This window comes from Thrips palmi, unplaced genomic scaffold (genome assembly GCF_012932325.1).
Source record: "Thrips palmi isolate BJ-2018 unplaced genomic scaffold, TpBJ-2018v1 HiC_scaffold_10, whole genome shotgun sequence".
NCBI classification, from domain to species: Eukaryota; Metazoa; Arthropoda; class Insecta; order Thysanoptera; family Thripidae; genus Thrips; species Thrips palmi.
The window spans coordinates 7,415,065-7,442,897 of record NW_023144621.1 but is presented as its reverse complement, the minus strand read 5'-3'; the positions used below and the strand labels follow the sequence as shown (position 1 = coordinate 7,442,897).

General features: G+C 61.3%; 1 protein-coding gene and 1 long non-coding RNA gene across 2 annotated transcripts in view; both read left to right on the top strand.

The window, feature by feature from the left end:
• The first annotated feature begins 11,721 nt into the window (after positions 1-11,721).
• LOC117652721 overlaps positions 11,722-27,833 on the top strand; it is a 47,412-nt gene continuing 31,300 nt past the window's right edge. The window contains exons 1-2 of the long non-coding RNA XR_004588179.1: positions 11,722-12,047; positions 13,630-13,751. This is a non-coding gene — a long non-coding RNA (uncharacterized LOC117652721). The remainder of the gene's footprint in view (positions 12,048-13,629; positions 13,752-27,833) is intronic.
• LOC117652710 (tetraspanin-2A) lies at positions 23,393-25,374 on the top strand. The gene has a single exon (XM_034397806.1). It carries the CDS (start codon positions 23,444-23,446, stop codon positions 24,173-24,175), a length of 732 nt encoding a protein of 243 aa, XP_034253697.1. The 5' UTR covers positions 23,393-23,443; the 3' UTR covers positions 24,176-25,374.

Genomic DNA, 27,833 nt, shown 5'->3' with positions numbered 1-27,833 from the left:
AGCGTGGAGCCCGCGCGGAGCACGGAGGCAGCAACAACGGTTTTATGATGATGCGTTGAAAAATAAGAAACACACGGGAAGAGGGAACAAGAGGAAAAGTGTTTCTCTGTAGCACTTGGTAGCACTGCACCGAAAAATGGGAGTTCAAGTTCTTTTTGGAAATTCTTTAGCCGTTGTTCTGATCTGCAGTAGCGAGGCCGGTTGGCCAGGGCACTCTGAGGACAAGACTTCCTGTTTTCGGGTGTGCCGTTTTGCCAATTTGAAATTGCCTCCGCTTGCCGCCGTGCCGTGCTGTTGGCGTCCAAACACATTCCTCACCCTCCACCGTAAATCCATTTGCCGCTCTCAATACGCGTCCCGCATCGGGCTGGACCCCTCTATGGGCCGCGCCGCGCCACGCCACACGCGATGGACGTCAGTGGTCGTAAATTTGGCCAAAGTTTGAGGCAATGCGCCGGACGTGCCGGACAGAACGGGAACGACCGCACGACGAGGGGCGTTGCGCGCGCATGGGTGTGCGTGTGTGTGAGTGCGTGTTTGGTTTTGCGAGCGTCTGTGTGAGTGTCCGTTCGAGTGCGTGCGTGTGTGGGTGGGTGTTCGTGTGTGGCTTAGCTGCTGCTGCTGCTCCTGCGAGGGAGGTGCGATATAGTTCGCGTTTGCGGGGGGACCTACAATGCGAGGAAACCGAGGGAAACCGGGAAATAGTGCTCAGGGCACTGCCAACTGTTTTTCTTAAAAAAGAAAACTGTTTTTACTCTGCCGGGGGTTTTGAGTTGCCTGCAGCCTGCAGTACTCGTCTGTTGCTGGATCCCTGGACTCGGCGAGGGCAGCCTGGCGCCGCGTCGCGCGGGCCGTGCCTCTTCGCGCGCCGCTGCTGCAGCGCTCGCGGCGCTCGCAGCGACCGAATTCCCAATTATAGGCGAGTTATGGCCGCGGGCCGCGCAGCGGGCCGAGTCCGAGAACGGTGCCGTCCCCCTCGCACCGCCACGGCACCGCACGGCACGCCCCCTGAGTGCGAGGGAGGCAGGGCGACGGGCGCCGCGCTCGGAGTCCGGCCGGAGATATTCGGGCGCCCATTGGCCGGCCGGGCCGTTTATTGCCGAACGAGTGCCGAAGGGCGTAACTGAACGCAGCCCGGCCGGGCTTTGCGAGGCTTTCGGACCGCCGAGGAGCGGCCGCCCGTTATTCGCTTCTATATCACTTGGAATCGAACAAAACAACAATTTCCTCTCCGCGTTCCGCGCCGCGGACGCCGGGAGACGAATGTGCTCCGAGTGAGGACGCGGGCCGCCGAGGCAGCGCCGGCCGCCCCACTGTGAAGTATCGCCTTGCCTGCCCAGGTCCACCCACGCCTCGGCCTACGCGGACCCACGGGCCGGGCACCCGGAAGCACGCGGTAGTTTCTGCAGGGAGCTCGAGACGGTGTCCTTGTAGGTCAGCCTGGTGAATGCTCTCAAAAGCAACCATGCTCTCTCTCCCTCCAAGTTGCTGGGTCCCAATCCTCTTGGGCATAATCGCAGTCAATCAATTGAATCCACCACGCGAGTGTTCATAGCTTTCCCCTCGGACTGGTCCGACCTTCTGCACCGCCGCTGTGGCCAAGCGAGAAACGGTGGCACCTGCAAACATCCGGCGGCGTCGCGGTTCTGAGGCACAAGACGAGGCAGGGGCGCGGCGCGCGGGACGCGGGACGCGGTGGCGGGACGGGGATGGGGGCTCCGGAATTAATTATTCGCCAGACAGAAATTAATCTGGCGATGTGGATCCGGGGGAGGGGTTGAAAGAAGGCCGCGGAGCGAAGGCCGCCGTCGTGGGGGCGCATACCTAGGCGCACCGGGCGTCCCTCGCACCTCGTGCTCGACCGCGCCGCCTCGCCGGGGCTCGCCTCCCCGCTCGGCCTCTTGGCAGCCGCGGCCCCGCCAACGCCACGCCGCAACCGCGTGGCGTGCGACTAGACCGCGTGCGGTCCCCGTGAAATATGGCCAACCATCTATCTGGATGTATAAAAAGCGAGGGTGGCGGCAGCGTCGGGGACTTCGTGTAAGAAGGGCCGGGGGGGGGGGGGGGTGCTGGATCACGGCCATACCTTTGGCGGACTGCTGACCGCGCAGCACCGCGCAGCGCAGGGCGACCCTACCATGCCTATATCGGATTTACCCCCTCGGTGTGTGCGGGTCGCCAGCCAAGCCCGAGATTCAAATACACTGGCGATGAATGCTGGTGGCGCGGATGCCAGCCAGGAGCTCACACTGCTGGTCGTTGACGCCTGGAGGGTAGGCCGTCCACGTGCAGGCCTGTGCTGCGGGTCGGCCTACCTGGAGATCTGCAGGGGGTTTCCATTCCCAGTGTCGTTGGTTCTCCTTGCCACGCGTTGCTTCGCGTTGCCGCGTTCGCGTCGCGTTGATTACCATCCGCATTACGATCCTAATGCCTTTCTAAGCGCCTCGCTCTCGCAGCCAAGAGGCGCGCGCGGCGCCTGCCTGATGTCTTAAGCGTGTTGGTTTAGTCCGCAACTACTACTAGCGGCCAGGCAGGCAGGCAGGCAGGCAGGCAGGCAGGCAGGCAGGCAGGCAGGCAGGCAGGCAGGCAGGCAGGCAGGCAGGCAGGCAGGCAGGCAGGCAGGCAGGCAGGCAGGCAGGCAGGCAGGCAGGCAGGCAGGCAGGCACGCGAGCGGGGAATGCTTCTGATGTTGTTGCTGCGCGCACATGCGTTACGCCGTGCTTCGGAGGAAGCAGGGCTGGTTCCGAACGGGACTTGCTCTGTCTCGCTCGCTCTCACGGGGCGCATCCCGTGGGCGTGCGGCGTGCGAGGGAGACAGAGCAGAGAATGAGGCTACGTACATAGAGCAGCGCTGCCGATACTCCTCGTTGCTGCGCCAGCGCGGCGCGGGGTATTGGCAGGCCTGGTTTACAGCGCCCTCCCCCTCGCCTCCCCTCCTCCGCCGTGCCGTCGGGCGCATTGCTGGAGGCAAGACGTGAAATGAAGACATATCTTTTCTCGTAAAATACACCCGGACCAGCAGCGCGCATGCCTCGCTGCGCGCCGAGCGGCCAGAGCCCCGCCGCGCCGCCGCGCCGCCGCCGCAGAGAGCAACGGCTTTTCATTTTATGCGCGACTTTTGGGAAGCAATCTTCCGCCGGCGACCCTTCCTTCCCTTCTTTGCACCTCCCAAAAAGACGTGCGGCATCCCCCTCTCTCTCCCCCTCTCTCTCTCACTTGCTCTCCTCAAAGTGCCGCACGGCATCTCACTCTTTCCCTCTGCCCCCTTAAGTGACCGTGGCATCTCGCTGCTTCGCGCCCGCCAAAGTGGCGCGCTGATTTCGGCGGCTTGCTCGCGCGGCATCGGGAAATGCATCGGGAAAGTCATGAATCACGTGACCGGCCGAAAATTATGCATGTAAAAAAGGCCGCCCTTATCGCGGACTAATTAACACGGAGGAAAAATGAGGTCGTAAATTGAATAGCCGATGTCGCGATAGGCCGCACGCCTTCGCAGTGCTTCGCCTGCTTCGCTGCTTTGCGGGGACAGCGCTGCGACACTGGGAGCGCCAGGAAGTGGAGCTGACGCGGCTTGGGGACGGGGAGTGGGTGGCGGACAGAGCCGCCACAGCGAGGCGCCAAGCGGGCTGCGCTGGTCTCGCCTACACCACTGGACCTAAATTCACTTGTTGAAATGTGAGGCCCCGATCAATTTTACAGCTTCCAAAATGTCGAGATAGTGAATTTTGTGACAAGTAAGATACGCTAATTGATCACCTTTTTAAAAATAAAAGTTCCGAGAAAAAGGTTTGCAAAATTTCTTTACTATTGAAGAAGGAAAGTAAGATGCAGATACAAGCCCCGTTCTCTTGCGTGCACTATGCCAACGAAGAAGGCCAGAAGCAAAAACATACACTAAGTATTTCCTCTCGAAGAAAAGAAAGAAAATGAAAGTATGAGCCGCCATTGGCAGTGTTCACCCAGATATCCGCATTTTTACTTTGATGGCGCCAAACGGCGTTCTGCTGTTCGGAGACACGCTAGTCCAGTGCCGTGGCGTGACATGCGATCTCGGCCTAAGACCGCCAAGCCGCCAAGCACGGCCGAGACTCATTTAGTCATTGCCAGATACCGATCTGTCAGGCCGGCCAGGCCAGGCCAGGCCAGGCCGGTCAGGGCGACATTTCATCTTTACATCAAAAAAACGCGCAGGGGGCTATCTGCACACGAGCTTAAAACCGTTACGGTTATGAATTATGTAGAGGAAGGCAGGGCGAAGGTGGAGCCGCGGCAATTCGTGATTAACCTTTGGGGAGCACAGCGCGGCCTCTCAAAATCGCGATCGCGGAGGGTGGGGGCGGGATGGGCGGCCGGGGGACGTCGTGAGGGGGCGGGGAGGGGAGGGTGGCGCGGCGGGGCACTTATCGAGGACAGGGGGAGGGGGGACAGTGAAGGGGCGGGCCGCCGAGACGGTCGTGAGGTTATTATCCGGCAGGACGGCATTTCACTCATTTTCTCTCCCCCCCCCTCCCCGTCCGTCCTGAAGTCACCCCTCCTTCGCGGCCCCGGCGGCCCTGCCGGCACAGCCCACGCACTCCTCGAGGCGCGCACCTTCCGTGGCCCTGATAACAGAAAACGCGGAACGTCGCGTGATGTGTCACGTGTTTTTATAAAAAAAAATTGACTACTTTTTTTACGTTTTCTTTTTGGACACTTTGTTTTTCTTGTGCATCGGGGCGTGCGAAAAGGATAGGGGAAGGGTTCTTGACCTGAATAAACTCGAAACAACATTTCAGGAGTGGTGACTTTACTTTTTTCATGAGAGGTTTCGGTTCCAACTCACGAAAAGGCCCGGAGATCCATAGTTTCCTTTGCTGAAACACGTCCCTCTCTTGAGGTTGAGCGAGTGCCATATCGGGCCAGAGAAATTGCATGTGACTCTTGGGACTCAGCGTCAGTTTCAAATATTTTCTTCACAGTGTTCGCCACGATGGCCAGGTGAATAGGTGGGATAGTGAGAGGGACTGGTGTACAGCAGCGCGCGGCGAGCGAAGAGCGAGGGGACGCGAGGGGGCGGGAAGAGAAAGGGAGAGAGAGAGGGAGAGGAGGGGGAATTGTGAGAGAGTTGGAGAGGGAGGGGGGATGCGAAGGGAAGAGCGCCCGGCCCCGCATCTGCGGTGTGGGATGCTGGGATGGACCCAAGGCCCCTCCGGATCGATACGAGATTAGAACCCGGAGGCGCGGTGGGTGGCTGGGCGGGGCGGGGCGGGGCAAGGGGGTCAGGGGGAGGAGAGAAGGTGAGCGCGCGAGGGGCCGTAGGACGAGATGGAAACCGAAAAGGCGGAGAGGAGAGAGGATGAGGGGCGGGAAGATGGCGGCAGAGAGTGGAGCTGGCCGCGGCGTGGCGGGGCGTGGCGGCCGAGGAGGGGAAAGGTGAGTCCCTAGCCAGCCCCGTGTGTGCGAAGCACTGCGAAGCCTGCCCTTGCCGCTCTGCTGGGCATCGCTCTATGAGCGGCCCTTATGCCTTCCCTCTCGGCCTCCAATTAAATTCGCTTCCAGCCATTAAATTCGCAGCGAAACTTCGCTCGGAGCGCAAACATAAAAAGATCACTCTTCCGGCCGACAGAAACACTATAAAACAGAACCACGCTCCAGACTTTTTTAGTCGAGTCTCTATTTGCGATGGAAAGAGTTCACTCTCTGTTTGTTCTTGTTCCGCCGACGCCCAGCCCGGCCCAGCCTCGAAACGTGTTCGTGTTTTCGTTTCATCATCGTGGCGCTCGCGCGCTGGCGTGGGCGTCGGCGTGCCCCGCGGCCAATGGCGTGCGGCCGGCCGGACACGCGAGGCCGGGACGCCGCGACGCCGCGACGCCGCGGGGCGGAAGGCAGATGACCCGACAGTGGCGCGGCCGCCGCGGCGCGCTGGGTGGCGGTGGTGGCGGGGGCGTGGCGATGGCGGGGCATGCGCGCCGAGGCCGGGATGCGCCGGGACGCTCCGACCAGCCGGTGGGCTGGGATGCGTCCCGCGAGACAGCGCCGTGGTGGTGGGGGCGAAGGGACAGCACGGGCCCAATGCCGGCGCCTCTGCTGCGGCCGGGGCGGGGCGGGCCGGGGCGGGGCCGCAGGGCTCATCCGCGCCATGGCGGCCCTCCTGGCCTCCACCCCGCTCCAGGCCCAGCAGACGAATTCCGCACAGAGTATCGTCCTATCCTCTGCCTCGCTTTCAGTCACAACCAAACACGACTTTGACATTTCCCGAGCAGTTCCCCCGGCATTCTGCCTATCTACCCATGAAACGATTCAAACCCCAGAGGAGTCCTACCGCGCAGCGTCGAGCAGCAAAGGAAATCCTTGAAAAGACTTGGCGTTTCGCCCCAAAGACGAAATCGCGCCGTGGGCGGAACCCGTTCTTTTTGGCAGCGAGACAAGGACCACCCCCCACTATGACTGGCCCACTTCGGTCCACTCTGTTCGATTGGCACGCTGCCTGCTCGCCTGTCACGCCGCGAGCGGCCGAGCGCTGTGAGGAAGCGGCGGCTGGAGAGACGCCACTCGAGGGGGCGTCGCGGGGCGTCGGTGGCGCTCCATCGATCGGCGCGGGGCCTCTCGACCTGAATGTGGTCGCCGAGGGGGAGGCTCCGAGGCTCCCCCACGTGTCTGCCCGCCAAATTGCCCCCTCTCTTCTACATCTCTCTCTTCTCTCTCTGCTGGAACGCCTCCGCCTCCTGTACTTTTGCCAGAGTCCGCTGCGCGCAGCACGCCGAGACGCCTGGGAAGGGCTGGGGCTTGAACTGCGGCGGACAATGGGTGTTGCCGGCGCGGCCGCCTCCGGACGGTGGGCTGGCTGCGCGCTGGCTGTCTCTCTCGCGGGGCGTTCCGTCGGGGTGCGAGAGAGACACGGCGACGGTCCGGAATGGCGCTACTGGTGACGGCCGCGTCGCCGCGTCGTTCCCGCGTAACCCGCCACCCCTTTCCCCGGAAGGCCCGGAAGTGTATCCAGTGTATCCAGCGAAGCCCCGGAGCAGTGAGGAGCCAGCCAAGTTTGTTGGCCAAGACCCCAGGCCCCGAGGCGCGGAGGGCCTCCCGGAGGACCTGCCCACCACTCACAGCACTGTGCGGTTTCGCCGACGTTCTGTCTCTCTCGCACTCGAGGGCCGCGTCGTACGCGTGGGAGAGAGACAGCGCGACGAGCCGCACCGCAGGACCGGCCTGATCCTCTCTGCGCAAACAGCCGCGAACTCTCGGATCAATTATTAAACTTGTAATACATGGCTGTGCTCGCCGCCGCCTCGCAGCGCGGCACGGCGCGCGGCACGGCGCGGCACGGCGCGGCACGGCGCGGCACGGCACAGCGCCCCGCGGCGGCGGGGGGAGCGGGCGCCACTGTGGCGCTTCCAGGACACCACGAGGCAGGCTCGAAAACCGCGTGCGGTCAGATGGCATCTCTTTCAAGGACCATTTTCTCCTGGAAGCTTTACAGTGGCGTGTCAGCCTGTCGCGGCACACCTCAGCGGGCGAGTCAGCGGGCCTGTGGCTTGGCCTGCGGCTTCAGACCCCGGGCCGGGAGAGACGCGCTGGACGCGCTGCCGGAGACGCACCCCAATCAATACTCTCCCCGAATCTTCTCTGCCCCTCCACTCCGGCTCTTCTCTGCGGCTCCCCCTCCCCTCCCGTCCCGTTCTCCGCGACTCCCTTTCGCCGGCCTCGGCTGCCTCGCTGCCTCGGCCCCTCTTGCTCTTCCCCCGCCGCGCCGCCGCTTCGCCCTTCCGTCCTCGCCGCCATGTTGCCCTTCTATCTTCGGTTTGTCTCGCAGATCGTTGCGCTTGGCTTATCCCTCCGTGGGAGAGGAGGGGGACGTTGCTGCGCTTTGCGGTGACAGGCTGGTGGGGGAACGATATACCGCAGACGGTGTGGCTGTGCGCGGGCGGATATTCTTTTCGGCGAGGAAGGAGAGAAAGCTGAATCCGGTGCTTCAGTGGTGTGTCTCTCTCGCACCCCTGGGGGACGCCGCGTAAGTGCGAGAGAGACACAGCGACGAAAGCAATGTTCGGAGTCAAACCGCAGAGAACGAGCAGCAGGGATCGTTCTGGATTTTTCCTCTGGATTTCCACGTAATCTGTCTTTGCTCCTCGAGCTCCGTCGTGCGGGTGCCTGGCCTGTCAGCAGCCCTCAAGACACGACGGCCACCTCGACACATTTCCGTGGGAAAGGGCTCTTTTTACGGTGTGGCGTCCCCACCTGCTCGAGGCTTCGGCGGTTGCGGCCCTACACGACGAGACGGCGCTCAACGAAATGCAGAAAATGGCGAAACCACGCGGAACACGTCGGTGGCTGAGCAGTTTCATGTCGACCGGCATGCCAGCATGGCCAGCATGGCCAGCACGGCCAGCATCGCGATGGAGGCGACCGCGCGACCGCCTCGCCGTTCGCTGCTTTTATTGCGATATAAAGGGCGTGTCTTTCGGCCGCCCCTGATTTACACTGCAGCCCTAAAGTTATTTATTCACGAAAAGGGACTGCAGGCGGGGCCCCGGGCGGCCCCCCTCGGTGCAGGCCTTACGCGTTATCATCGCGACCTCCGCGGAATATAAATGGCTCAATCTTGTTGCCGCCTTCCTGTGTCGCCCTCGCGCCCTTTTCGCGCAGCGCGCGCAGCGGAGACAAGTTCGGCGTATCTGCGCTTATCGCCGCGAATACCCCGCGCGGCTCGCGCGGCGGCAGGGCCTGGGGAGGGCTCGGCGTCGATGTCCCTGCCGCGCGGAGTCTCGTCGGTATCGTCCGCCGACCCCGCCACTATAAAACCGAGTAGAGGGACCGGACACCACCGTGTGAGATAGAGCGGCGATTTTTTTAACAAGTTGAATTTTAGGCGTTGACCCCGCCTCATAGCAGTAAAAGCGCTACAAGCGCGCCGCGGCGGAGGAGCTATTCGAAAGCAGAAAGGGAAGAAGGGGAGGGGGAGGCAGATAGGCGAACGGGGTAGTTGCGGCGGCCGAGCGCGCGGCTCCCTGTTATTAGCGCGAAGATTTGAATCGATTTCATAATAAACCAGCGGCAATATTTTTATAAGACATGAACGGGGACGGAAGTCGCGGCGGCGGCGGCGCGACGAGGCCGCGGCGGAGGGGGCCGCCAAGTCGCCGCGCCGCGCTCGATACTCAGAAGAGTCACCCGCGAGGACGCCGTCGACGCTGTCCTGGAGCTGGCCGTCGACGCTGTCCTGGAGGAGTCCGTCGACACCGCAGTCCTGAAGGTCTCCTTCGTCGCTGTTCTGCCGGTGGCCGTCAACGCCATCCTGGAGAAGGCCGTCGACGCCGTCCTGGAGGTAGCCGTCGAGGCTGTCGGTCGTCGTGGCCGCCGATGAGGACGGCTGGGCGCGCACCGCTTTGCGCAGCCTTGCAGAAGGGCCGATGCCTGCTAATAGCCATCTGCAATTAGCTTTGCGTATTACCATAGTAATGGGCGGCCACTATCCGCACGCTACGCCCCGCCCGCCCCGCCTCGGCGCGGCGCCGTCAGTGTCCTTACTCGCCACTTACCCTCCGCCCGATTTTTGTCCGCCGCGCCTCGACTTGGCCTGCGCCTAATTGTAAGGATCTAACCCCCTACCGGCCTGCCGGCCACAACCCTCGGCGTCGTGGCCTCTGGGCCGGGGCCGCGGTGCGGCGGACGAACCAACGGCTTGATTTGTTTTGAATCAAGTCCTGTTTGAAGGACTCGAAAGGTGAAAACGAAGTTTCAGCCCTCTAGTCTTCCCAAGCACACCTTGCCCTTTCCCTTGCAGTTGTCGGCCACCCAGCTGCGTTGCGTCCGGGACGCGAGCCGTTTGGCGCGGAGTCAGCCTCCGGCCTCCGCTGACGAGACGACGGCCCAGACGGTCTGCTACGCCGCTCCGCCTGCTCGGGGCTCGGCTTGAGGACGAGGGGCGCGGCCCGCTAATTAAGAATGCGCGCCGCCAGACAATTAGGCGGCGAAATGAAACAATAAAAGATTCCCTTAACTTATTCGCAGACGACCACTTCTGTCTGCTGCAGATGTAGGCGAAGGGAAGGCATGCCGTTGGAGCTTTTCGCCAAGCGCTCGCTGCAGCGTGCCGCTTCCGTTTCTCTCTCTGCCCTTCTAGTGGCGGTCGTCGTCCGGCTTACGAGGTGTCCTTCGATACGCGCCCTTTACAGTGGGGGCCCTTCGGCCCTTGGTCCCTCCGGCCGCGCCAAATACGTGCGTTATGGACGGCCGGCCCTCGGCGGCCCTCGGCTGCTCGGCCCTTTTATGACTCGAGACAAAGGGACGAATTAGAGGGGAGGGCCCTCGAGGGCCGCGCTGCCGCGTCGTGCCGCGTCGTGCCTGCACTGCCGGTTGGCCGTGTTGTTCCGTTGCGCCGTTGGCCTTCATGAGTGAGGAGGCAATCTCGGACCCCGTCGTCATCGTAAAGTGTCGCAGCGTAGCACAGCGCAGCACAGCGTGCCGTGTCGCTGCGCGCCGTTCCGAGCCGCGCCGCGCGTGACGCGTGATGTGCAGCACGCAGCACGCCCTTCTCTCTCTCTCTCTCTCTCTCTCTCTCTCTCTCTCTCTCTCTCTCTCTCTCTCTCTCCTCCTTTCTCTCTCTCCCTCTGCCCATAGTGACTTCGTGCCGATATCGACGATCAAACAGAACCACTTGTGACGGTTCAAACACTGTCTTATTCTTCCGCTGCAATTTTTTTGGGAACTGTAACCTAAAAAGAGCAGAAAGAACTATTCACCGCCTGAAAGAGTCCCACGTTGTTTGCGTTGGCCGTCGTGGCCGTCAGCCTGCAGACTGATTCCGAGTCGTTTTCGTCGCTCCGTCTTTCTCGCACCCACGGGGTGCCCGCCCATGAGTGCGAGAGAGACCGCGCGACGAAAACGTCTCGGAATCAGTCTACTGGACGCCGCTAGACGCCGCCACCCCGAGCGCTGTCGTGGTGTCCGAGGGACGGCTCGGTACTGCACGCGATGTCCCCGACGACGCGTGGCGGTGACCGCCGCCGTGGTGGCAGTGCGGCGTCAGTCCTCAGCCCCAGCCCTCGCCGCTGCCATGCCCGTCATAAGGGCATCCGGTCGGCCGGGGGGAGACACCTCGGCCGCCTCCGTCGCCGTCCTCGTGCTGCACGAGGTGCGCGAGGTGCCGCGGGTGCGACAGAGCTGGCCGCGGCCGCCGCGCACGCGTCGCAGCACGACGATGACGACGCCGGCCGAGCGGTGCCGGAAGATAAGCCCGTCATGCCGAGCCTGGCCCAGGCCGGGCCGAGCCGTGCCGTGACGAGCCGCGTGCGGTCTGTCTTATCTCTAGCGAATTAATTACGCGCCTTTACGAGGCCTTGGAGGCCCTGCAGGACTTGCTGCAGTGGCGGCGGACTGCGGGAGAGGCTTGATGGAGCGACGCACCTATGCTGCACTTGGCCCACCTGGCAAGGCTGTAAGATGTGAAGGGGCCGTGCACATAGTATTCGGTAACACCCCTCGCCAGCGAGACGCCAAGCGCTAGTGAAACACACAAAAAAAAACTTGAACAAGGCGAGACAAAACTTACACAAAGTAACAATTCCGACGTTTCGATGGTCCAAGAGGCAAATTTTGCTGAAGTTTTGTGTTTGTCGACTGCTACACAACCTCCTAACTACTTGAGTGCAAATAGTCAGCTGAAACCAGATTCAGATTCACATTCAGCTGTTATTTGCACTCGAGAGGTTACGTTGCATGGCGGCAAACAAAAACAAAACAACAGCAACATGGCGCCCCTCGTACGTCGAAATGTCGAGAATTCAACTTTGGTGTGTGTTTCGTCTCGCCGCGATCAGCGTCAGCTTGTTTCTCTCATGTTTTATTGTGTTTCACCACTTTTGGGAGGCCAAATCGCGCGCGGGCCATCCCAATATTATTGAACTGTTCTAACCTGAAGATGGCTCTGAAGAGGGACCGGCGTTGCTTGGTGAGGCTAGGAGACTGGCTCAAGTCTGCCTGTTTTGAGAATGTACTGAGACTGTCTACAATGGCAACGCTTCATCAACAGAGAGTGATTCCGTGATATCCAGCTTCTACCTGTTGATGTGAGTACTATCCTCCAAGTGTCTGAGATTTGCTGGCCAAACGGAAGAGATTCTAATGTAGGCCAGCCATAATGACACGTAGTCTGTAAATACAGATGCAGGTCTTGTGTTTGTCTGGTCCAGTCCTGCTATTCTTTGTATAATAACAGTGATTTGAATTAGAGATCCTTAGCAGTAAAAGCTTTTGTTAGGACATTAATTTTTCTGTGACCTAACAATGCTTTTCAAGCCAAATTATTGCACTTCCTCTGGATCGCCAATGTTTGGCGTTTGGGCGGAATACAGCGTCAAATTTATTGGCATTCTCTATGGAACGTCAAATGTTGGCATGGAGTCCGGAAACCAGGGATGAAAGCTGAAAGCACCAAATTTGTGGCGGGGAAACTTGACACTTGCAGTAACGGGAACTAGGTGTGGACATACCCAGACTCGTGTTGTGTCAAAGTGATCATTTGTGGTCCATTCTATCCTGGATGGTGAGAGGGTGGGGGAAGCATCGCCCATCGCGGGTTCAATCCCTACCAGCGCTACGCAAGACGCAGGTGGGAGCAGCGGGCGACGGAGGGCCGTGTAGCAGGTGGGGAGGGGGAGGGGGTTATTCAGCATACGTAATGCGCTCATTGGGGGCGAGCTCACGTCTTGAATGCCTCCGAGGCGGACCACCCGCGGCCTTGGGCGCTATAGGAGCAGCAGCGGAACACCCACGGCTCCTCGGAGAAGGCAGTCATCCTGGTGGGTACCGGGTACCTGGCACCAGGCCACCTAGGGCACCTCAGAGAGTACCTCGGTGCCACATCGAGGAATCGACTTTGGATTTTGACGCTGCTGGCCCTTCGGCCCCTCGGCCGGCCGCTGTGGCGGTGACTTCGGCGGTGACGCGCGGTGATGCCGGGCCTTATCGATCAACGCGGTCCTCACGTTGGCGGAGCGGAGCGGCCGGGAGCAGCGCGTCCCCAGCGGGGGCGTCGCGGCCGGGGCGGTGGGGGCGGCGGGGGCAGATGAGTAGGATGCCTGGAGCCTGCGAGGGGTGGGGGCGCTGCGGGGGCGGGGGCGCGAAGAGGGCCAACCGCGATGGGGCGGGGGCGGCGTCGCGGGGGCGGCGATGCGGGGGCGGGGCCTGCCGGGACAGACTCGACGCGAATGTGCGCAGGACAGGCTTCTCGACAGCGCGGTCTGGGAGAGCGTGGCAGGGCGTGGCAGGGCGTGGCAGGGCGTGGGAGAGCACCGCGAAGCCGCGGGATAGGAAGCGCGTGGAGACCCAGAAGAGGTGGGGGAAGGGGGCGCCAGGCCAGGTTAGCCGTGTCGCAACGACGCTGGAAGAGGGAGGCTTCGCGCTCTCGACGGCCACCATTATGGAGATGCCAGAACATTGTTGGCGTGGCCGGGCGTGGCGGGCGGTGCAGAACTCTACGCACCCCTGCCGTAAATCTGACTGGCCACTTGGCCACCCCAGCAAGGCCCTGCAAGGCCCTGCCTCCGTGCATCCAGCCTGATTGCCTGTATATCATACGCGGTTCACCACATGTGTGCCGCGCTACCCCACTGTAAGCACGCCCTGTACTTTGTTGCATTCTTATTCCAGACGCCGGCAGCGTCGCTGTGTCGCGGCGCGTCGTCTACGCGATGGCAAGGCGCTGTCGCGGATACCCCGGCCGGCAGAGACCGCCCGGACGACCACCCGATGGCGGGGTATTTACAGGCTAAGTAAGTACCCCCTCCCCGCCACGCCAATCAACGCCGTCATCGCGGCCGTCATCAAGGTGACGGGTGGCCATGCAGGCCCGCACGACATCCTCGCGAGCGGTACAGTATCGAAGGAGCGAGAGAAAGAGAGAGGGGTGCGAGCGGTCGCAGCGCGGCAAAGCGAGAGGGAGCGAGAAAAAAAATATATGTTGGAGGGCGGAGCAGGAAGTTTGCGTGCAGTGTGACCAACAGCTCGAAACTTTTTCCCAGGCTTTTGTGCGGCCCGTGGCCGTGGCGTAGGCCGTGGCCGTCCGCTCGTCCGTGGCGAAACGATCAAGGGACGCCAGTGGCTCGGCAAAGTGTCAAAGTTTGAAAGGGAAATTTTCGGGGGCGAGTACTCGCGTGCGTCCTTGAACCCGGTTTAATACAACGGCATGTTTGTGGGACGGAATTGTTGAAATCTAGGTGCTTGACAAAAGTGGGGTCGCGAAAATCAGACGTGTAATAACTGTGACGTCTAAGCGTCTATGCGGCTCACTTGAAATCCGTAACTAGTCCGTAAAGCCGCAACCAGCCATGACACGAAGGGGGACGGGGAGCGAAGAGCCTGAGCCAGGCTTAGGCCCCTCTCCGCGCGTTGACAGCCAGGGCCGTGCTGGCCTGCAGTTTCCAGTCCATTGGCGTGCTGGGCCCTCGCCGGTGCGTGCGCGTGGCGTGGCGTGGCGTGGTCAGCCCTAGTCACGGCGCCACCGGCCGGCTCCCGCTTTTGCTTTAATTTTCCGGTCCGCCTGTAGCAGGCCAGGCAGGCGGGCAGGCAGTGCCCTGTGCGTCTCGCAGGCAGCGGCGCGCACGCCCGCGACACCGCCACGCCGCGGCCACGGCAGCGCACGGCCCCAGCGAGGCCCCGGCAGCGCTGGGCGTGCAGTGTAGTGATTGGCCGCGCGACCAGCAGGGAGCAGCACCGGCACCGCGACCACCGCGACCACCGGCCCCACGAGGGCCGCGAGGCGCCAACTGCCCCGCGGCCCGCGGCACGCCTTGCGTCGCGACGCCCCCGCCCGCGCCCCCCGCACGTCTCCGACGACGCCGCTCCCTGCGCGGAGCGCGTGTCGCCGCCCCGCGCCGCCCCGCCCCACCGCGTCGCCCCACCGCGTCGCCCATTGTTGCTGGCGATGGTCGTCGTCTCCGAGAACACCGCGGTGCGCACAGCCATGTGACCTAACCTCCCCGCCGGGCCGACATGAGGTCCAAGCCCATCGCGAGGCGGGCGGCTCTGGGGGACCAGGCCGACCAGGGCGCAGGTGAGTCGAGTCGTTGTTTTGTTGGCCGTCGTCGGCGTCGTCTTGCCGAGGCCCGCCGCCCCGCCGCGGCGACGACACGCCGATGAAAGGAAAAACGATCATCACCAACTTGTTTCCCGAAGGGGAATATAATGGGGATGTGACTGCACATATAATCCCGATGGGCCCGGAGCCCGGTCTGGTCTGTCAACACAACGGATGTTGCGATGTCATGGCACATCGCCTGGAGGAGCGAGCGGGACAGGGCCGGACAGGGCCCCATTCAAAGGCGACGTATTTCAAGGAACGGCGACCGAACTCGGCGCGCGCCGCCTGCAGCAGCCTGCAGCAGCCTGGCGAGACAAACGTTAAAAAGCATCATCCAGCACCCCTCCCCCTCCGGTCTCCCCTTCCCCTTTGCTCTTGCCTCTTCCCTGTGTTCGCACTCGCCTGCAGGCTGCTTCCGAACAGCGCTCCGTCTCTCTCGCACCCCTGCGGCAGGCCCCATGAGTGCGAGGGGGGGAGCGACTGTCCGGAAGCAGCCTGCTGCCGGCCGGCCGGACTCCGAGGACTCCGAGCGGGCAGTCCGCAGCACGAACATCGAGGGCGATTCGAGCACGGCCAGCGACACGGCTGTGACACGGTGTGACAGGAAGCGGCGTGGCGGCCGCGGCTCCGTGACCAGGGCCCCGTCACGACTGTTACTGGCAGACGGCTTCGCGGGGGAAGGGAGGAGGGGGGAGAAGGGGTCAGGGCAATGAGTGCCAGGGAGCGCGTGGGGACAAATTGTGTGTTCATTCATGGCCCTGCTGCGCCGGGCCTCTTCGTCTCTAGAACGATTGGCTGGTCCCAGTCGCGGTCCGTTAAGAGGATACCCAGTGGAAACCGCGGTTGGCCGCATTGCGACGATGCCAAAAGTCCCTGCAAACCTCGCTGCCAACACCTGCAGACGGTCGCTCGGCCGACCCCGACTGCGCTTCAGCCAGGTACAAATTCACGCCGCTAATCCCTGACGCCGCGTGAGTCAGTCCGCGCACGCACGCGACGCCTCGCCGCATTAGCATGCGTCGCTCTGACTCCCTTAGACACCCGCGCGACGCCGCGCGAGTGCGAGAGAGACGGAGCGGCGCGCCGAGCGCCGGGGAGGTAGGCAGCCCTTCGGGCGCGCGTGCGCTGCGGCTGCGTCGCGTTCCTTGTTTGCCGCCTCGACGTCGCCGTGCTCGACGTCGCCGTGCTCGACGTCGCCGTGCTCGACGTCGCCGTGCTCGACGTCGCCGTGCTCGACGTCGCCGGGCTGTGTAGCGCTGCCCAGACAATGGCCGCCGATACGGCCCTGTCGGCCCTGGTGCTGCGTCCCGTCCCGTCCCAGTGGGCGTCTCGCGCCTCGCTACCGGGCCGGGGCGGGGCCGGGCGGGCCGGGACGTCGTAAAGGGGCGTGCACTGATAGCCGTCCGGCCCTAGGCGGCCCCGGCGGCAGCGCTCTGGTCGTCGTCGTCGTATCTGGACCCGTTTCGCGCCCTTTTCAGCTGGCAGTGCTTCGCGCGAGTCGTGCCTCGTCGGGGACGCACCGCTAAAGAAATGCTCTCGGTCTGAGGAAATGCTCTCGGGCTGAAGAAATGATCTCGGGCTGAAGAAATGGTCTCTGGCTGAGGAAATGCTCTCGGGCTGAAGAAATGATCTCGGGCTGAAGAAATGCTCTCGGGCTGAAGAAATGCTCTCGGGCTGAAGAAATGCTCTCGGGCTGAAGAAATGCTCTCCGGCTGAAGAAATGCTTTTGGCCGCTGTCTGCCGATGTCGCCGCGCCGCCTCACGCACCGCCGTGCTCGGCCAGCCGCGGCGCCGCGGCCAGCCCGACGACGCCGTCAAGGCGGTGACGCGGTGACACGGCGCGTGACGCTATGCGGCTCCATCGAGAGGTGTCTCTCTAATGAATTCGGTACCGCGGCGGTGCGCTCCTGGAATGCGTTGCCCTGCAGGCTCATTCCCATAGTCTGTCTCTCTTGCACCCAGTTGGAACTCCCCGTGAGTGTGAGAGAGACAGCGTCAAAATGTATCGTCGATTTGGCGTTTCGACCACCCGTCTCGCGCTGCGCTTTGTGTTGATTGGTCATCGCGGTGGTGCAGTCGGACGCAGAGACGCTGATGCACCATGAACCGCATCGCGGCCGCGTTATGTGGCGGCACGCCTCGGGAGCGCGCCGCCCCGCCCCGCGGCGGCGACAGCCAGGAGAGCATCACATTCCAGCACTGCAGCGCGGGTACACTGCAACTCCTCTGAGGAGCAGTGTTATCGCTGAAGTAGGCAAAGCTAAACATCGATGCCGAAAGGGTTGCCGACTCTTTGGAGTGGCTCGGCGGCTGGCTATAGACACTACCACAGTGCTTGGAGGTCTTGGAGGTCTCTGAGCAGTGCCGTGCCGCCGAGGGCCCCACTCCACTTTTGGCGCACGCGTATCGACATCTCCGGCCGAGGCGCCTCGTCGCGTGACGGACGCTACTGGCCGCGGGACTTGCAAGGCGGGGCGGGGCGGGGCGGTGATGACGGAATGGCATGTCGGTGTTGTGTCCTGATAAGGGACGGTACGCCAGGAAGTCGGTCGGCGTCGGCCATCGGCGTCGGCGCGGCGTCGTCGTCGTCTGCTGCGCCACTCGCCGCCGCCACTGCCCACCCCTAGGCCATCAGCCCTCCGGCGGGCCTGAGTCGTTTAGCCGCCCGCCACACCTCGCCGTGCCCGCCCGCCCCCCGAGGCCCGGGGGCCGTCCGTAAGCGCGAACGCTGCTGCCAATCGAAAAATTCCCACGATGCAAAAAGAGTTCATTCTGTCTTTTGGACCGTTTCGGACAACTTCTGGAGATCAGAGTCCAGGTACATTGAGATTGGCAACCGATTCGACACCGGTGCATCGCGGAAATTTTTGTCAACTTCTGCGGCAACACTGCGACGGTCTGCCTGATACCACCCAGGGCTGAGAAATGGCGGCCCGTCCGCGTGGAGGCCGCAGCCGCAAAGGCCGCGGGGCCGCGGACTCGGAATGGCATCGCATCGACCTCGCCTCGGACCTCGCCGACCTGGCCATGGCGTCGCGTCCTGGCGGCCTGGCGGCGGGGAATGGCCGTGACAGCCCGACGGCCGACGGCACGGGGAGGGCACTCCGAGGAGCCGAACCGAAAAATGGCTCGCGGAGCACGCAAAGCAGTGCCGGCGGCGGGATGGGTTCCCTTGCCCCGCGTCGATCGACAGCCGCCGCCTGATTCATCGCTCTGTCTCTGTCGCGCCCTTGCGGCGTGCCGGCGTGCCGCACGGGTGCGAGAGAGACAGAGGCGAGCCTTGAAGGCGGGCGCGACGAACGCTAGCAACGCGAAGAACGCCCTCCGGAAAGCGATGGTGACCGAATGGCGGACATTACTCGCGGCGTTCCGAGTAGGCCTTCGCGTCGTTGAGGCTTATCTCGGACACGAAGAAAATCCTCGAGGAAAACACGGCTATTTTTATCTTCGCCATTCCTCGGCGCTTTTCCGTAGCCGCGCCGCGGGCTCTGGGTTCGAGCACCGCCGGCGTGCTGGCTTTCCTCGAGGACGAGCTTGGAGGGGACCGAGGGGACGGCCACCACGGCGGCGCGCCGGGGCCCAAGTGGCAGTGTGCGTGGCAGAGGCCGCGAGCGAGTGCGGAGCAGAACGGCACGGCCGGCAGTAACGATAGCGATCTGGGCCGCGGTCTCTCTCGCACCCAATCACTGGCCCGGCCATCCATCTCACTCGCTCTGCCAGTGCTATCGGCCACCACGGCGGGGCGGGGCGGGGCGGGGCGCCTCGTCGTCTTGGGTCTGGCGGCGCGGACTCGGCCCAGCCCAACGGATTTCGATTCGCTGGATATCTACTCAGTGACTCCCCCGCCTTCTTATCCTTTCTCGCGGACGGTCCCCGAGCGTCGCGCTGCCGAGGGGCCGACGCCGTGCTCGCCGCCGCAGTGTGATTCAGACGCCTTGGTTGCTCTCTCTGTCGCACTCACGGTGCGTCGCATGCGGGTGCGAGGAAGACAGCGACGGAGCTCCTTCCAGCGTGCAGGTCCGCGCTGTCCTGCTGGCGCGTCCTCGGGGACGGTTCGAATCGAATCGACTTGAAATCGGCTTGATAATGCGATCGGATTGTGTATTCTGCGAGTGGGCGGCTGCTGGGGAAGGAACGGACGCGTTTCACACATTGTAAGCCCCCCCCTCCCCCTCCCGGCAGCGCTCCTCCGCAGAGCCATGAGAACATCAACGCCACGCCTGGCCTGCCCATTAGGCGCCTGGATGTGCTACTTGTGGCCACAGTGTTGCTTCAGTGCCGGCGGACACGTCCCTCTGCCCTCTGGGTCACCAAGCAGTCCGCCGCGCAGGCCAGGCCGACCGACCGAACGCCAGAAGCCCCGCGTCGAGCAGCCAGCGCCTGGCGTGGCGTGGCGACCAATTTCGGTGTCGTGTTGCAAAGTGCAAGCAAAGCAACTACTGCCAGAGTGCCCTGCCGCCGCTGCATTCGTCGTAGCGCTGCCACGTAGATTTTTGTCGTTTCACGCCTTATTGTACTCCTTCCTGCTGCGGGAATGAGGCAAATTGCGGAAGTGAAATTGTTTCTCGCGACGGCCGCGCCGGAAGGCGGGCTTTTTAAAATGCGGCGGGACTTGCCAGGAGGGCGGCAATCCTCGGCAATCGCGGCCGAAATGCCCGTCCGAATGGCGCCAAAGTGATGCAGCGTCCCTCTAAATCCAGCGCCTTATCGTGCAGTGCAGACCCAAACTGTCCACTACTGCAGACGCGTTCGTGTGTGTGTGTGTGTGTGTGTGTGTGTGTGTGTTCGTGCTGGACCGTCGTAAAGCAAGCAGGTGTGTAAGCGGGCGTCGAACCCTTTTGTCGTGTTGTACCTTCGTCCCTCGTCCCTTCTCTCTCTCTCTCTCTCTCTCTCTCTCTCTCTCTCTCTCTCTCTCTCTCTCTCTCTCTCTCTCTCTCTCTCTCTCTCTCTCTCTCTCTCTCTCTCTCTCCATGCTGCGCGTTTTTCGCGATTCAAGCAACCGGCCTTGTTTCGTCTCGTGTGGTTATGGTCCCAACGTGTTTTGACGCCGAAGTAGCTTCTTTCCTTTTCCTTGGCCACCCTCGTCGTTTTCTGTAGACTTTGCGTGTTGTTCTCCATATGAGCGACCGCACTTCACCCAACCGACCGAGAAGGTGCGTTTCAAGGTTGTTTCATTGACCATTCTAGTATTTTCCTCTCGATATTAGTTTGCGTGGTTTCGTTGCGTCTTTGACGTTTTTCTCTCCAGTCCCAGTCAGACGCGGCCAAGACACTATCGCCACTTCAGATAGATAAAGCAGATGCGCCGGCTGCTGGCGATCCAGTGCGGCAGCGTGGGACTCGGAGGAGCGTTTTATTTTTAGTCCAACGTTGTTTTGATCCACGGTGCCACAAGCAGACGAGCGCATCTTTTTTCCTCATGCGTGAATTTTGGTCCGAGTGTGTGAAAAGAAAAACCGAAACCGTATTGAAGAGCTCAGAAAACGTGTTCCACGTAACGAGCGCGAACAATTTCTTCCCTGTTTCATTTTGCAGTGCACGAACGGTCAGGGTTATGAAGTCGTCCCATCATGAATGAGCTAATAGGCGACAGGAGGCGGTTCGCAGAGCGGCCGCCAGAGAGCGCTGGGCGTGGCGGGATGCGCGCGCGACGCTGTTCTCGCGGTGCCGGCTTTGCCTTGGCTTCGCCAGGGGCGGGCGGGGCGGGGCGGGGGGTGGTTCCCGATGGTTCCGGTGGCTCATCCATCACGAGGACCGTACCTTGTGTGTGTAACGCTGTAAATGCAGCGATGTCGCTTGTAAAACGGTCGAATTAGCATAGCGCGGCACGCGCCTGGCGGTCCGGCTCCGTGCTTTCGCCGCTCTGTCTCTCTCGCACCCCTTGGGGACGCCCCTTCGGGACGCCCCTCGAGTGCGAGGGAGACAGAGCGACGAAGGCCTGCTGGCCGTGTGGCGAGGGGAGGACGCAGCGACACTGCTGAGTGTCTCTGCTTGATCGATCGTCTCGAAGCCCGCTACGTTCGCAACGTAATTGAATGAGACTACTTCATGTCAGACAAAAAAATAACAACACGCGCCAACAAACGAAACAACGAAAACAAAACATCGAAAGCAACGTTTCTTTTGCATCCTTGGTAACGTTCTGCTTTTGGCAGGAAAGGTCTCCACTTTGCGTCTTTTACTGCGGGTCAGTTTTACTGGCTCAAAATTCACTTAGTCTACACCATTAACACGAGAAAAAGTGACGGAATGCTTGGAAATGTCAGTCAGTTGGAGGTTTTTGACAGTGCCCGGGACAGGAATGCGTCGTCCTCGGTCGTCTGCTCATCAGCACTGTCGCGGCGGAAGGCTGCCGGCGAAAGGGGTTTAATCTTCATATGGTATAAAGAGGCCAGGAAGGATGCGGCCTGGCGGTCCATCGCGTATCTATTTCATCTCGGCCGCTTTGTCCTCCTGGCCTTTTGTTCTTGTGATTGGGAGGATCGTCGCGAGGCCCTCGACCTCGCGCAGCCTCGCGTCTCGCGTCCGCCGGCAGGTGTCTGTCTTGTCTACGCGTTGGGGGTGCGAGGGAGAGGCTCCGTTTTCCGATAGGTATGGGTTAGGACATTTTCCCTTAGCTCCCACATTTCTGTCCAGCCTTATTTTTCGATCTCTATCCTCGACGTTTTCACTGGTCTTGGTTCCAAAGTAGTCCAATAGAGGAAAAAACCGTCGCCGTAATTGGAGATGCTCTTCTGAATTTTCGATCTGCAATCATTCATTTTTTATGCGATTTGTGCGTTGGTTTGGACAGTGTCTCTTGTTCTTGGGCTACGAGAGCGCAAGGAAACAAACTCATATCTGAGAGGGATGGCTGGTAGTTTGTCGCATGATTGTACCCGGCAGGGAATTCGCGTTTCACCGTGTGCTTGCTGCTGGCTCGGCCAGGTCGCGATAAAAGAAGCAAATGATACCCCTGGACGACTACTACTATCGACGTGGCACGTTTTTTCGCCGTTTAATTCCTTTTTTCCTTCGTGACGCCTGGCGAGTCTTCCGCCGCCAGGCCAGGCCGGGCGAAAGTGATTACAACCGGTGACGTCGGCGGTGGTTTCGGAGGGAGCGATCCAAACAATGGTCGTTTCGCCGCTCTGTCCTTCTCGCACCGCCTACCGGACGCCCCGTGAGTGCGACAGAGAAGAGGCTCTTCGGAAGCACCCCGCGGCTGTTGCGCCGCCGATCTTGGCGGAGGCCGTGACGTTTTCGAGTGGATGCAAGTCCGGGATCCTGGGGGACGTCCTGAGGGACGTCTTGAGGGACGGGGCGAGCAGGGGGAGCCTGCTTGGCCTGCCCGGCCTGCCGCGGCCACCGGGGCAAGGCAGGCAAGGCAAGACGAGCTTCCGGAAAAGACAATGCGCGCTTTCTGGCTCGCCCTGCCGCCCTGTCCTTCTCGCCCTGCTCCGCGCGACACGCCCCCGACACACACACACACACACACACACACACACACACACACACACACACACACACACACACACACCGACACGTCCTCGAAGCAGCACGAGCGACTTGCTGCGCAAGCTCAACTGGAACGCTACAACATTACTTTAAACATCTGCTTGCCGTCGTACTTTCCTTGTCGTTCGTCTTGGCCCCTTGGGTGGGCGTGGTGCGGGACACGCCCTGCCTCTACACACACACACACACACACACACACACACAGCACGCACATTATTGCACCGTCCGAACTGGGTGCCGTTGTCTAACCTCGGACGTATCCCTGGCGTATGAACGGTAAGGCACGTGCCCGGGGGGTGTTGTAACGGTCGCGGGGCGGGGCGGGGCGGGGCGGAGCGGTGATGGGCACGGCGGTGGCGTCCTTGGCCCTGGCGGTGATGCTGCGCGCTTCACGGAAGTCGCGGGGCTGTCGCGGGTTGCGCCACTGATCGCCTCGCCTCGCTTCCTCGACCGGAAGTGAGTCAGTGGCCGGTATCTCCGATTCTCCGGCCGCGGCGCCGCGGTGGAGGAAGCACAGATAAGGACAGACCGCGACCAGGAGCGCGGCGGGAATCCCCGCGAACCGTCGTAAGAATAGCAGAGAGTCTCTAATTTTTGGGTGGTTTCAATAACGGCGCATCGCGCGGCCTTGCGGGCTACGCGGTGCTACTCGTGCTACGCGGTGACCCCGTTTCACCTCGGGCCTCGCCCGGGCCTCGCCCCGGCACGTCACGGGCCCCGCCGTGCTGGCCGCGACGCGACGAGCCGCGACGCGATAAGGAGATAGGTGCGCTTATCGGCGAGTCGCGATGCGCGGCGCGCGGCCAGTGTGCGCTCGCACCTGCCCCGCGACACACCTGTCCAGTCCGCGCCGCGCCCCGCCGCGCCACGCCGCGCCCCTCGCTAGCCATGGCGCCCAAGGCCGTGTTCGCGGCCCGCAAGGACGACGAGCGCATCGACCGCTGGATCTCGTGCATCAAGTACACGCTGTTCTGCCTCAACATCGTGGGCTTCCTGTTCGGCGCCGCCATGTTCGGCATGTGCATCTGGATGCGCAAGGACCCCGGCATGGAGGACTGGGTGACGCGCCTGGACCTGTGGAGCTTCTACTCGGGCGTGTACGTGCTGCTGACGGGGTCGTTGCTCGTGCTGGTGTGCACGTTCGTGGGCTGCTGCTCGGCGCTCACCGAGAACCAGGCCATGCTGCGCATCTTCGCCGCCACGCAGGCCGTGTGCTTCCTGTTCGGCCTGGCCGGCTCGGCCGTGCTGCTGGACTACTCGACGTACAACTCGCACATCCAGCCCATCCTGCGCGACGTGTTCCGGAAGCTCATCATGAACTCGCAGTACGACGACGTGAGCTACGTGCTGAACCAGGTGCAGGAGTCCGTGTCGTGCTGCGGCGCCGACGGCCCCTCCGACTACCTGTCGCTGCGCAAGCCGCTGCCCACCGAGTGCCGCGACACCGTCACCGGCAACGCCTTCTTCTACGGCTGCGTGGAGGAGCTCACGTGGTTCCTGGAGGAGCGCAGCGCCTGGCTGGCGGGCATCAGCATGACGCTGTGCCTCGGCCACGTCGTCAACGTGGTGCTCGCCCTGCTGCTCGTCAAGGCCCTGCGGCAGGAGGAGAGTCGCGGCTGAGGCCGATGCGCGCCGCCCGCCATGCCGCTTCCGGCGGCAAAAGTGAAAATTCGAGTGATTCCAACTTGAGAAGACAGTGGTGTGGTTTCTAGTGCCGGTTTTCCACGCTAGTGCGTTTCTTTTTCTTTCCGATCGGCCCGTGCTGGTCGGCCAGTGCGCTGCGCGCCGCGCGGAGCCTCGGCGGCCCAGAGTTGTGAAACTGATAACGAAGGCGCGTTATCTCTCGGCCGCACAGGTGAAGTGTTCTGTTCGGCCACGCCGCGCCGCGAGGTGCACTGCAGCACCGCCCAGTGATTCCAGTGTGGTTCGTTTTCCGGCAGCCAATTTGTCAGTATCAATGTCGAAAAAATTACCAAAAAATACCTGAATTTCGTTATCTTGATTAACTCCTCCGAAGCTATTATACTCTAGTTTCCCTAGCATACGCCATGTCAAGTCCTCTCTTTGTATCTTCGCATTATTTATAATGATTTCTCAGTGGTTGCTGTCCACAATACAGTCGAATAGTGCCCCGTAAGTGAATCGGAGTTACCGTGCCGCGTGCTTCACGGCCCAAGAATCTGGGTGTGCTCGTCTTATCTCGAGGGAGGGGAGGGGGAGCTTTCGCCGGGACAGCGGCACGTCGCGGCCACGCCCAAAACTGACACATATCATAACTGCCTTTATGCAAATAGACTCCGAAGTGACTGCCGACGGTCGCGGCTCCAAGTTGAATTATTAATCGACCACCCGGACGCCTCCGCTAGGGCCGCGCCGAGCTCCTGCGAGAACAATATCGATTTATTTCCGATCACGGCATTACTATTCGCCGCGTATTGTTAATATTTATTCATAACGCTGCTGTCTTGCTGTTTGAGAAAGACGCGCGAAGCTTCCCCAGTGTTTCATTCTCTCGTTCTCTCCTGATTGGACCGGCCTTGTATTATTCTCGAATCTGTTTCGAGAGCACCGCTTCTGTGTCCTTGCCCGAAACGGCTGTTGTGACAGGACGATCCCACAACCCGAATGTAAAGCAAACTGTTAAAAACATAACTGTAAAGTTTTGCTCTTCCCTCTGCGGTGAGCTTCGGGGTAGAGTCTCCTTCTCAGTTCCCATCCTATGTGTGTTAAGCCAGTTTTAAGTTATTTTAGTAGTAGTGTCTCGTGTATCCCTCCATTTTGTACATTTCATTGTTATTAAAGGTGCCATTTTAAAACAATTCTTAGTTTATTTTTGTCTGCAAGTGTGTGTACCTTTTAGAAAAATGTGTCAATGTGTTCGTTTTTTTTTGTTATTTGTTTTCTTGCTTGAATATTTTAAGGCCAGTATCAGCGGGCGGTGGCGCCGCGACGCTGTGCGTGCCATTCCCCCAATCTCTGTGCATCGGGCTCTGCCAGGCTCTGCCAGGCCTCGCCCTGCCTGCCGGCCTCGCCGGCCCTGACCCACTCATTCAGCCTTGAGTAATTGGCGGAGCAAACTGTTCGCCTCGGCCGGCCACCCTGCCGGCCCGGCCACTGTGCCGCGGCGCCACGGCCCAGTCCACGGCCCAGTCCACGGCCCAGCGGGGCGCCTCGCCCGCCTCGCCCTCGGCCCTTTTAGCGCCACGGAGCACCTGCACGCCCGCACCATTATCACCATGATGCCCTCTAGCGATTTCATCATGAGCCCATAAAATGTCTGAAAAAAAAATCAATTTAATTTTAAGCTTTGTTTAGTTTTGGCTGAGAATTCTTTCACGCTTGTGGTGATGAGATAGGACCAAGACGGAGCCACTGCGCTGGCGTGGCTGGCGCCTGCGATGGGCAGGGTAGGCAACCCAGTGTACTGCCCTGCCTCGCATCGAGCAAGTGCGCACTTAAACTTCAACCTGCTCTACTTGCAGCTGCGAAGCTCCAGGGAAACATTGTCAGTCTGTGTAAATTTCTCGTTTTCATAGTTATTTTCCAATTTTTTAAAATTTTATAACTGAACCACCATTTGACGTGCTAATGTAGCGGCGGGCGGGCCCCCACAGCTGGACGCGCTAACACTAACCGTTGGCTTTGTTGAACTTCGATGGTCGTGGGGCAGCCTGCATGCGATTCTCCCGTCTCCACGTGCGACTGACTCCTGCTCGACCTGCTGCTTGCCATCACTCAGCACGCCTCCCTTCCCCGATTTCGGCAATGTCACGTGTGAGATTTTTCGCCCGGCCGCTGCCGGTGGCTGCCGGTGGCTGCCTGCCCTGCCGCCGGGCGTGTTTGCGGTTGCTTCACAGACACCGGCGTGTGACACCTAAACGCCACCTTGGAACACCGACCGCCTGCCGACCGCCCCGCCCCGCCCGGTCGTTCGCCCTTCTTTACGAGCTCACATGTCACCTTGGCTGTCCCCGCGCGGCCCTTCCTTGGCTCGCCCACGCCGCGATGGATATTTTACCGCGAGTGTTTGAAATGATTCCTGAGGTCGTAAAGTTCGCTGTCCTGTTCCCGGAAAGACAAGCCGCCCTGGCTGCAAAGGGGTGGCGTCTGCCTGCGTCTGCCTGCGTCTGCTGGAATGGCTTCGCCCTGCCCGTTTTCGTCGCTCTCGCACCTCTGCGGGACGACCCATGAGTGCGAGAGAGACAGAGCGACTAGGCGGCTAGGCTAGGCCGGCCTCCCTTTCCAGGAACGCGGTGTGTTTTGGCGGGGCGGCCGCCGAGCTTTAACGCCTTTCAGATGTGCGTCGAGGATCGAGGGGATGGAGGCCACGGACGAAAGGCCGCCACTGGCGCAGGGCGTCAGGCCCTGCAAAAAAAAATAGATTAGGGATAGTTCTGCACTCTCTGGGTGTGTACGATTATATGAAAAGTAAGCACCTTTGCTTCAACAATCGGATGGCATTTTTCTGAAGTACTGACTTATCAGTTAACTTTCAAGAAAAGAAGGTGAGGGAAATCGAAAATGAATGATTCAGAAACGCCGAAGCTCCCCGTCGAACGCGACCGCCGCCCCGCCGCGTCCTCTGGGGATGTTGTTTCTGTCTCACGAAAACCAATAATAATCACCATACCGGAGAGCGCGTTTCCCGACCCGTCTCTCTCGCACTCGCGGGGCGTCTCGTGGCGGTGCGAGAGAGGCAGAGCGACGAAGCCCACTGCTTGGAATCGGCCCGCGCAGCCGAAGCTATTTTTTTTTTCTTTTCGATATGAATAATGGGCAAGACGCTGCCTTCCCTGTGTTTGCGCGACGCTTCCGTCACAACACCCTCCGATCGCCTTCATTACCGATCAATGACTGTTTCAATGGCGGGGCGGGGCGGGGCGGGGCCGTGTCCCCGGGGCGGGGGGTCCACCTCCGCCCCATTCAATCATTCATGCACAGTTTCTTCCAACAAAACCGCGGCGTTCTCACGGATCGAACCGCCACCGCCGCGTCGTTTTCTCTCTGTCCCTCTCTTTCTTTCCCTCCGATTGGTCCGAGACGTGACTCCGTCGGACTCCGTCCAGCGGCACTAACGGCGCCACAGTGTCGCAGCGAACCAGCGGCGACTCGCCGTGAAAGGTGCAATTGCAGTCCGGCGAGGGGCACGCGGCTGCATTGTGTCCGCGGTAATCTGCATGTGCAGCTTGCTTTGGAGGGCGGTGGGAAAACAAAGAACGAAATAATTAACAATTACAAAATAGACTATAGAAGTGTGAAAGGGGCCGACGATTGGCGA

Coding starts and splice junctions, on each gene's coding strand:
- LOC117652710 (XM_034397806.1), top strand. CDS start 23,444: ATGGCGCCCAAGGCCGTGTTCGCGGCCCGCAAGGACGACGAGCGCATC.